Source organism: Sander vitreus, chromosome 8 (genome assembly GCF_031162955.1).
Source record: "Sander vitreus isolate 19-12246 chromosome 8, sanVit1, whole genome shotgun sequence".
In the NCBI taxonomy this organism is placed as follows: domain Eukaryota; kingdom Metazoa; phylum Chordata; class Actinopteri; order Perciformes; family Percidae; genus Sander; species Sander vitreus.
The window spans coordinates 2,202,272-2,213,573 of NC_135862.1; the positions used below are offsets into that span (position 1 = coordinate 2,202,272).

At 45.6% G+C, this 11,302-nt stretch overlaps 1 protein-coding gene across 3 annotated transcripts in view; it reads left to right on the forward strand.

Annotated features, from left to right (window-relative positions):
• Positions 1-6,653, forward strand: part of spg11 (SPG11 vesicle trafficking associated, spatacsin) — a 46,788-nt gene extending 40,135 nt beyond the window's left edge. For all 3 annotated transcript variants that reach the window (XM_078256360.1, XM_078256362.1, XM_078256361.1), the window contains 4 exons: positions 1,655-1,731; positions 3,145-3,300; positions 4,206-4,357; positions 5,365-6,653. In XM_078256360.1, the coding sequence (XP_078112486.1) occupies positions 1,655-1,731; positions 3,145-3,300; positions 4,206-4,357; positions 5,365-5,539 (560 nt within the window). In that variant the 3' untranslated portion in view covers positions 5,540-6,653. The remainder of the gene's footprint in view (positions 1-1,654; positions 1,732-3,144; positions 3,301-4,205; positions 4,358-5,364) is intronic.
• The last annotated feature ends 4,649 nt before the right edge of the window (positions 6,654-11,302 follow it).

Sequence of the window (11,302 nt, forward strand, 5' to 3'; positions counted from 1 at the left end):
CTATGAACCCATGCTAAAGCTGACTAAAAAGAGGAATAAAAAAAATAATCTTCTGGAAATTTATCTTAATGCCTTTATTAAAAAAATTTAAAAATCCAGCCTTTAAGGACACCAATTGTCTTTGTGAATGAATAATGTATCGTGAATAAATAAATGTTCTTCCTTAAAATACAGGGGGCATAAGTCAGTACACCCCTATGTTAGATTCCCATAGAGGCAGGCAGACTTTTATTTTGAAAGGCCAGTTATTTCATGGATCCAGGATACTATGATCCTGATGAAGTTCCCTTGGTCCCCCCCATCATCACATACCCTTCACCATACCCCCACATCATCACATACCCTTCACCATACCCCCACATCATCACATACCCTTCACCATACCCCCCACATCATCACATACCCTTCACCATACCCCCACATCATCACATACCCTTCACCATACCCCCCCATCATCACATACCCTTCACCATACCCCCACATCATCACATACCCTTCACCATACCCCCACATCATCACATACCCTTCACCATACCCCCCACATCATCACATACCCTTCACCATACCCCCCACATCATCACATACCCTTCACCATACCCCCCACATCATCACATACCCTTCACCATACCCCCCACATCATCACATACCCTTCACCATACCCCCCACATCATCACATACCCTTCACCATACCCCCCACATCATCACATACCCTTCACCATACCCCCACATCATCTCATACCCTTCACCATACCTAGAGATTGGCATGGGGTACTTTCCATAAGATCATCTCTCAATGCAAATCAAACCAGCTATTATCCATCCATCCATCCATCTTTATCCGCTTATCCGGGGTCGGGTCGCGGGGGCAGCAGCTCCAGCAGGGGACCCCAAACTTCCCTTTCCCGAGCCACATTAACCAGCTCCGACTTGGGGATCCCGAGGCATTCCCAGGCCAGGTTAGAGATATAATCCCTCCACCTAGTCCTGGGTCTTCCCCGAGGCCTCCTCCCAGCTGGACGTCCCTCCACCTAGTCCTGGGTCTTCCCCGAGGCCTCCTCCCAGCTGGACGTCCCTCCACCTAGTCCTGGGTCTTCCCCGAGGCCTCCTCTCAGCTGGACGGGCCTGGACCACCTCCCTAGGGAGGCGCCCAGGGGGCATCCTTAGCAGATGCCCGAACCACCTCAACTGGCTCCTTTCGACGCGAAGGAGCAGCGTCTCTACTCCGAGCTCCTCACGGATAACTGAGCTTCTCACCCTATCTCTAAGGGAGACGCCAGCCCCCCTCCTGAGGAAACCCATTTCGGCTGCTTGTACCCTGGATCTAAAACCAGCTATTAGGCTATCTGAAATAAAACCATGCCAATCTCTAGGTATGGTGAAGGGTATGTGATGATGTGGGGCTATTTTAATTCCAAAGGCCAAGGGAACTTTATCAGGATGCATAGTACTTCGCTACATTTTTCACTTATGAGCACTACTGTATGTTTAAAAATATCGAAATAAATATCGATATCGCAATATTCATAATCGATATCGCAATGTCACATTTTGTCAATATTGTGCAACCCTAGGGTGAGCCCACGCAAGAACAAACCCAAAGAAAGCTCAGCGTGCTGCTGTCTGATGTTGCTCTGTGTTTCTGTCTCTCAAACAGTCGTCACTCCGGATCTGAAGAGTTCGTTGGTCAAAGTGTTGGGGTTGCTGAGGGACGCTGCCGAGAGCTTCTCAAAGGTATCTCAACCGTTCTACTTGTCTGTATAATACAATGATAATAAAAAAAAAAAACTTTATTCGTATAGCACCTTTCAAAACAATAGTTTACAAACAAAAGCACATACAGAACAATACACATCCACGTCATTGTAATAGTGTGAATAGAAGATGGGGAAGCTTTTTTTTAGTAGCCACTGTTTAGAGCTTTTATTTATTTATTTATTTATTTAAGTAGGTTTTGGTTTTTAAGTGACTTGTTTCTGGCATTTCCATTCACCCTCCTGTTGGTGGGTGAATGAGGCAGGGGGGAGGGGTGTTGTTTGTGTGTGTGTGTCTGTGTGTGTGTCTGTGGGCCCTATTTTCACGATCTAAGCACATGGCGTGAAGCGCCTGGTACAGGTGCGTTTAGGGCGTGTCTAAATCCAATTTTGCTAGTTTGACGGCGGAAAAAAGGGTCTGTGCGCCGGGCGCATGGTTCTAAAGGGTTGTACTTAGTGTCTTCATTAATCAGAGGTGTGTTTTGGGCGTAACATGCAATCAACCAATCAGAGATCATCTCCCATTCCCTTTAAAAGCCAGGCGCGTTTGGACCTTGGAGCATTGCTGTTATGATGGAGGATTTGCACCGTAATATTTGTATTTGTAATCTTCTGCATGTGTGTGTGCTGCTGTGCGTCCCTGTGTGTGTAACAAGCATAGTGTGCACGTGCTGTGCACGAGCCTAGGAGCATTTTACTAATGCTCTGTTAAAATAACAATGAAATGCTGCGTTATTGACTTTAGACCAGGTTTTTGTTGGTCAATGGCGCGATCACTTCCCGCTGCCTCAAGATAGCAATACGCCCAGAATGCACCTGAACACACCTCCCTGTAAGACCAGCACGTCCAGAATGCACCTGAACACACCTCCCTGTAAGACCAGCACGCCCAGAATGCACCTGAACACACCTCCCTGTAAGACCAGCACGCCCATGGGTGCACAGATGGGCGCAGGTGCATTTGCTATTTAAACGACGTGGGCGCTGGACGGGAATTTGACAACTGCGTCGGTCTTAAACTAGTAAAGACACTTGCGTCAGGCTTTGCGCTGTGCTGCGCCAGGTGCAAGATACGGCCCATAATGTTAAACATTTGCAGGCCAAAAGCTGATGGGATCGGTGATTGTGTTGGGAGGGATTTGGAGTTGTTTAGGAGAACGTTTTGGGCCATCTGGTGGCTTTCTCGGGTGGTTAGGAGATATATCTGTGTCATCAGCATAGCGATGAAAAGAAACATCGTGCCCCTGGATAATTTGGCAGAGTGAAAGCATATAAATAGAAACTAAAATTGGTCCTAAAATAGAACCCTGTGGTACACCACCACGTCTCCCTGCTTGTTCCTTTAATTCCATGATAAGATATTGACCTTGTGTGTGTGTGTGTGTGTTTCCAGGACTCGTGTGTGCGTCAGGCGAGTCGTTGTGTTCGGACTGCAAAGCTGGTGGCTCTTCAGCTGCACTTCCTGAACCGGGGATCAGAGCTCCGCGTCATCAACCTGCGACCGGCAGAGCTGCTGAACGCTGTCACGGCGCTCCCACAATGCTACCAGGTCGGTTACATTACCCGCATTCCTCTATTCAAAACACGGTACACCTCAAAGATCTCCACGGTTAACCGCTGTCAGCTTCAAAAGACTTTTGCTGCTGCAACAAGAGAGCTTGATGACTTCTGTATCTTTTAAATGTTATACATATTAAAGTGCTCCTATTATGCTCATTGGCTTTTCCCCTTTCCTTTATTGTGTTATATATCTTTTTTGTGCATGTTATTGGTTTACAAAGTGAAAAAGTCCACCCTAAAGGGACTTACCATCTCCAACAGAAAACACTGTTCACAAACTGCTCCAAACAGCTCTATTGTAGTCCAGCCTTTACTTCAGAGACAAACGTGGTCACTTTGTAACACACGTTATAATGCTCGCCTAGCTGCTAGCATGGCACGCCCTCATACTCTGCTTCTGACTGGCTAGTAGTCCTTACCTAGGTACTGTCAGGACACGCCCTCATACTCTGCTTCTGACTGGCTAGTAGTCCTTACCTAGGCACTGTCAGGGCACGCCCTCATACTCTGCTTCTGACTGGCTAGTAGTCCTTACCTAGGTACTGTCAGGGCACGCCCTCATACTCTGCTTCTGACTGGCTAGTAGTCCTTACCTAGGTACTGTCAGGGCACGCCCTCATACTCTGCTTCTGACTGGCTAGTAGTCCTTACCTAGGTACTGTCAGGGCACGCCCTCATACTCTGCTTCTGACTGGCTAGTAGTCCTTACCTAGGTACTGTCAGGGCACGCCCTCATACTCTGCTTCTGACTGGCTAGTAGTCCTTACCTAGGTACTGTCAGGGCACGCCCTCATACTCTGCTTCTGACTGGCTAGACTGGCAGAAACAGGAATTTCCTCTGAGTTGGGGTGTCTCTGATTACATCCAGTGTGTTGTGTGTTCTCTCTCTCTCAGGTGTTTGTGGTGTCGGAGGCGTACAGCTACAGTCCGGACTGGGCGGAGATTCTGTACCAGAAGGTGATCCTGAACGGAGACTTTGTCTACCTGGAGGAGCTGAAACGCCACCGCCCGCTCACCTCCAGCCTGTTTGAAGACATTTTCAAAAAGTAAGACAGAAGAAAAAAGGGTTGCTCCTCCGTCAGCGAGGGGAGACACAAGTTAGATAGTATGTGTGTGTGTGTGTGTGTATGTGTGTGTGTGTGTGTGTGTGTGTGTGTGTGTGTGTGTGTGTGTGTGTGTGTGTGTGTGTAAAAAAAATTAACCCTTCCTGAAAAAGTGAAACTGAACAAATACAAGCAAACACACTCTAAAAAACCATTTAAATCTAAACACGCCGACTTATTGGGACTTTGTCTTATTCACTGTATCTCATCTCCGTGCGTGTCGTAACTCTGTCTGACGCCCCCACCGCTAGCCTAGCTTAGCACAGATCCTGGAGGTAACCGGCTCCATCTAGCCTAGCTTAGCACAGATCCTGGAGGTAACTGGCTCCATCTAGCCTAGCTTAGCACAGATCCTGGAGGTAACTGGCTCCATCTAGCCTAGCTTAGCACAGATCCTGGAGGTAACCGGCTCCATCTAGCCTAGCTTAGCACAGATCCTGGAGGTAACTGGCTCGCAGCACCTGAGAAGCCCCGTGGTGAGGAGCAGAGACTTCTCAGAAAGGTGAAGCACTGCTGCTTGCTGCTACTTGGGCGGAGTGATTTGCTCGCAGCACTCCAGGAGAATATAGTTCCCAGTATGTATACGTTAGAAGATGGCTGTGTGTCATGTGACCTTGTTATTTGTACACGCTGTGACTATACACATCACAACATGTAAATAGGAACATGTTGGCGTTATTTTGTCACTTATTGGGAGCAGTAGGCTAGATGGAGCGAGTTACCTCCAGGATCTGTGCTAAGCTAGGCTAACGGTGGGGCCGTCAGACAGAGTTACAACACACGGAGATGAGAAGGGTATGTCTGGACTTATCTAAATCTGGGGGATACGGGGACTAAGACAAAGTCCCAATAAGTCGTGGTGTTCCTTTAAATGAAATAGAAAAGTCACAGCTAAAACAAAATAAAAGCTAATTGAGAACTACCTGATAACCTTGGTGTGTTGTTTTCAGGCTGGACGGCGCTCCCAGCGGCGTCTCTCCCAACGTGAAGCGGCTGCTGACTCACTGTGATGACGTATACAGCCGCTACCGGCTGGCCTACCAGCAGAATCTCTACGACATCACCAAGACGCTGCTGCAGGACGCCAAGACGTCCAGCTACCTGAACGACAGACTGGCCAGCTGATCCACTGACTTAACCGTTGGTTTAGGCTATGTTCACGCTTGGCGTCTCATTTCAATCTTCCAGCGTCTGTTTTTACATTATGATCCTACGGAGTAAGCCGTGTTTTCAAAAAAAGTCCTCAGCGCTCTTTTAAACACCACCGCCGACGGGCTTTTTTTCTGCAGCTCGGAGCGTCTTTTTGAGGTTGAAAAAAAGTTCAACTTTTCTATAAAAAAAAACCCCACCCTACGTGGAGGGATGTTTTGACAGCAGACCAATGACAAGCGGAGTAGCGAGAGCTGTCGTTTCCATAATAACAAGAAAACATGGAGTTGGGGCACAGCGAGTTATATGATGTGAGCGATGCTCCCTGTTCTCGATTAGTTTTAGCTAACGTTAGCACCTCTCTCTCTGTCTGTCTCTCTCTCTCTCTCTCTCTCTCTCTCTCTCTCTCTCTCTCTCTCTCTCTCTCTCTCTCTCTCTCTCTCTCTCTCTCTCTCTCTCTCTGTTCTTTCTCTATCTTGCTCCACCACTTTGTTTTAGCTAATGTTAGCACCTCTCTCTCTCTCTCTGTTCTTTCTCTATCTTGCTCCACCACTTTGTTTTAGCTAATGTTAGCACCTCTCTCTCTCTCTCTCTGTTCTTTCTCTATCTCACTCCACCACTTTGTTTTATCTAACGTTAGCACTGCTCCACATAGCGCTCTAGGATACTGTAGCAGTAGCTGTTGTTATAGCAAGAAAAGCGGCTCTCGCCCGCTTTTTGGAACCAAAACGCTGCCAGCTTTTTGTTTTTTTACTACAGAAGCGCCCTCGTCAACCTTTATCTTGTCCAAAAAAGACGCCAAGTGTGATCATGGCCTTACTCACCTACTGTCTGTAGGACAACAGAACCGCTAACTGAAATACTCTCTATGCACATTACTTATTTATAAAAAAAAAGAGAATCTGTTTTTTCTAACTTTTTCTGTGGAGATGAATTCAAATCCCCCAAAAAAGTCTCACAAAGTAACTGAATCTGTTTCTCTCAATAAACCACAAAGACTAATGGAATACTAAAGATTTACTGTCCAAAATCTTCACAACATTATATAAGAAATTACATTAAAGACACTTTCTAAACTGTGTTGTATCGATATCTAAGATTGTAGCTTCTGTTTTCAATACATTTCTAGGCTTATCATTTATTTCTGTTACTACTTTTTTTAGTTTTAGTTTTCTGAGATGTTCCTGGAGCGTTCTCACCACCATCCTCATTCTGATTAAATGTTTTCCAGCTGCTCTTATGGCATCAACATTTAAAACTTTCCAGAGGCTTTCAAAAGCATTCCTACCCCTTGAACTTTTCCACATTTTGTCATGTTACAACCCAACCCAGTCTTATTTAATTAATATTTATATTATATTATATATAATATTTAATCTATTGATTCGTGTTCACGGGGACGTTTTTCTCGTTTTTTTTTCGTGGTGGCCAGCACGAAAATGTAAAGTAATGTATTTCAATGGGAAGCATATTTCGTGATCACAGCACGACTACGGTAGGGAGTGGTATGAAAAGCTGAAAATCCACATAAGGAGGTTGGTCGGGGTGGAGGATGGGTCAAACAACGCAGGACTTTCACCCGGGAGACCGGAGATCGCGTGTGTCGTTTTGTTTCCCCGTTGTCTTCCTAATCACAACCGTCCCGTTATTGTCGCGCGTCCGTCTCCCACCGTGTGAGGCGTCCTTTCCCCGTTGTTTCTTTCCTAAACCCAACCTCTGAATAGATGGTTCCCATTTCGTGCTGGCCACCACGAAAAAAACGAGATAAACGTGTTGTTGTACACGTATTAATAGATTCAAAATAACGTGACAATTACACAAACTGCCGTGAGACCGTGTTGGACAACCACAAACCTAAATGTATTTCGTTGGGATTTTATGTGATAGACCAACACAACGTGGCGCATAATTGTGAAGTGGAAGGAAAATGATACATGGTTTTACTTTTTTTTTACAAATTAAAAACTGAAAAGTGTGGCGTGCTAAAGTATTCAGCCCCCCTGAGTCAATACTATGTAGAAGCACCTTTCGCTGCCATTACAGCTGCAAGTGTTTTGGGGTATGTCTCTACCAGCTTTGCACATCTAGAGAGAGACATTTTGGCCCATTCTTCTTTGCAAAATAGCTCAAGCTCAGTCAGATTGGATGGAAAGCGTCTGTGAATTCTCAATTGGATTTAGGTCTGGACTTTGACTGGGCCATTCTAACACATGAATATGTTTTGATCTAAACCAGTCCATTGTAGCTCTGGCTGTATGTTTAGGGTTGTTGTCCTGCTGGAAGGTGAACCTCCGTCCCAGTCTCAAGTCTTTTGCAGACTCTAACAGGTTTTCTTCTAAGATTTCCCTGTATTTGGCTCCATCCATCTTCCCATCCACTCTGACCAGCTTCCCTGTCCCTGCTGAAGCAAAGCATCCCCACAGCATGATGCTGCCACCACCATGTTTCACGGTGGGGATGGTGTGTTCAGGGTGATGTGCAGTGTTAGTTTTCCGCCACACATAGCGTTTTGCATTTAGGCCAAAAACTTCAATTTTGGTCTCATCTGACCAGAGCACCTTCTACCACATGTTTGCTGTGTCCCCCACATGGCTTGTGGCAAACTGCAAACGGGACTTCTTATGGCTTTCTTCTTGCCACTCTTCCATAAAGGCCTGATTTGTGAAGTGCATGACTAATAGTTGTTCTGTGGACAGATTCTCCCACCTGAGCTGTGGATCTCTGCAGCTCCTCCAGAGTTACCATGGGCCTCTTGACTGCTTCTCTGATCAATGCCCTCCTTGCCCTGCCTGTCAGTTTAGGTGGAGGTTTAACCTTTATTTATCCAGGTAAGTCGATTGAGAACAACTTCTCATTTGCAACGACGACCTGTCACATTCACACAGTTCCACATTCATACCTGGAAGCTGTCCAGTACAACCACAGTCTGATCTGCTGCCCCTGAGCAGCTCCACTGGAGCAGTTGGGGTTAAGGGCCTTGCTCAAGGGCACCTCAGAGGTGGTGATGAGGGAGGGACAAGCGCTGCTCTTTCACTTTCCCCACCCAGATTTTATCCTCCCGGTCACAAGCTCGCTTCTTTAACCTTTAGACCACCACTGCCCCTAAATGTCTTGGTAGGTTTGCAGCTGTGCCATACTCTTTCCATTTTTGAATGATGGATTGAACAGTGCTTCCCCGTGAGATGTTCAAAGCTTGGGATATTTTTTTATAACCTAACCTTGCTTTAAACTTCTCCACAACTTTATCCCTGACCTGTCTGCTATGTTCCTCAGGCTTCATGATGCTGTTTGTTCATTAATGTTGACTAACGAACCTCTGAAGCCTTCACAGAACAGCTGGATTTATACTGACATTAGATTACACACAGGTGGACTATTTACTAATTAGGTGACTTCTGAAGGCAATTGGTTGCACTGGATTTTATTAGGGGTATCAGAGTAAAGGGGGCCTGGTCACGTGACGCCGGCTACAGAGCTCCGTGAACTTGTCGGTCGTATCAGCGGCAGTTGAGTTAGCCGACAAAAGGTGACTGTGAACCGGATACAGAGCACCGCGATATGGCGGTCCTTTCAGCGCCCGTGGCAGTTGAATTTGCGACGACGAAAGGTGAGTGTCGTGGAGAAACGACGCCAAAAAAATTAGAAAAAAAGATTGTGGTTTTGGATTAAAACACACTTGAGGTATGACACGTGTTTCCTGGGTGAATGGCTTTTGTTTTCCACAAGGAGCAATGCCACTCCCTGGCTTTGTGTTTAATGTGGTGCTGAAAGCAACAAATACACTGAATACATACACTGGTGTAGTCTACTTGATACACAGGTATACGCAGTATACCCACTAAGAAAGCTCCAGGGTTTCCATATACCCACTTAAAAAATGCCTAATGACACACAACAACATACTTTCCATTATATTTTTGATATATTTTGAATTGTCATCTGTGTTTTCTTTTTCACATAGGCCAAATAAAGGTATTTCCACCGTAAATTGGTGCATAAAAGTGTATCTAAATGTAGACAATGAAGTTGTTGACGCTCAAAACTTCCCTGGGGGAGGACACCCAGACCCCACACTGTGATATGCCCTCCCCCTTCCCCAAAGGCAGATTCTGGCATATATATATATAATATGCCAGAATCTGCAGTACGGTATACCCACTACAATACATTAGACTACACCACACTGAATACATAGGAATTACAGAGCTTTACATTTTACGTTGATGAAAACAGCCAGTGTAATACATTTTCTGCTGTTGGGATCCAAACTGCAGTTCTCTGTTCGTCCACTAGGTGTCAGTCAATCCTCAGTGCGCATGTCTGTCTGTGTTGAAGTGATCAGACTCCTGCTGTTAACCCTCCTGCTGTCCTTGGGTCAAATTAGGCAATTTAAACAAAATTCTATATCAGAAATTTGGGTTTCTTTCAACCAAAATGACAAAAATAAATAACGTGGATGGTTCCATACAACGCTCGTCACAAGTAAAATAAATGATGTTTTGGTGTTTTATTCAAATGTATGACATTTGAAGAGAAAAACTGATAGAACGTCGAAAAAAAAAAAGTGAAAAACATGTTGGAAAAAGCTTAAAAAAGTGCAGAATAAAACAGGAAAAAGTGATAAAAAAATAAAAAAAACAATTGGAAAAAAAAACGTTTTTAAATTTTGACCCAGAAAGAGAAAAAGTTGCCTGGTCGACAGGAAGACGACACAAAGGGTTAAATGAGATTGGACATTGTCGGGACCTGTCTGGACAACCTGATCTCACAGAATTCCGTGAAATGAACACGGTCCCTTAAGTTAAGGAAAATGTCATCGGTGGGCTTACGGTTCCGTGACACGCGGGAAGATCTGGACGGTTGGGTTCAGGAAAAGGTCGTGGGTGGGCTTACGGTTCCGTGACACGTGAGAAGAACGGGACGGTTGGGTTCAGGAAAAGGTCGTGGGTGGGCTTACGGTTCCGTGACACGCAGGAAGATCTGGACGGTTGGGTTCAGGAAAAGGTCGTGGGTGGGCTTACGGTTCCGTGACACGCGGGAAGATCTGGACGGTTGGGTTCAGGAAAAGGTCGTGGGTGGGCTTACGGTTCCGTGACACGTGGGAAGAACGAGACGGAAAAGAAGAAAGCGACTTTAGGAAACCTGACATGCGGGACACGATCCCTGGTCTCGAACCCCGGTCTCCTGGATGAAAGTCCTGTGTTTGACCCGTCCTGCCCCCCAACCAACCTCCTTACATGGAATTTCAGTCTCACATACTACTCGCTACCGTAGTCGCTCTTAATGCTACGTCATCTTCTCATTGACTTTACATTGGCATTGTTTTCCGTGGTGGCCACACGGATTTTTCACACATTCCGTGCCACCACGTAACGTAACGCGCTGCTGTTAACAATTCATGATCTTTTCACGGAATTCTGTGAGACCAGGCTGTTTAAAACGTATTATGGGTAACGACATTATAGTGACCTGTCAGGGACCATGACATTTAATTACATTTTATTTATAGCGTCAAATCATAACAGGGATTATCCCAGGACACTTTACAGATAGAGTAGGTCTAGACCACTTGTTCTCAAGCTTTTTTCAATAATGTTCCCCCTTTGAACATTTTTTTTTAAGCCATGTACCCCCTAACCAGCGCGAATAATATTTAGTAGAAAGAAAAAGTCTCTATAAAGAGGAAGAATACACTGATGTCAGCGATAGATTTACTAAACTACAGCCTCGGACCTGGAG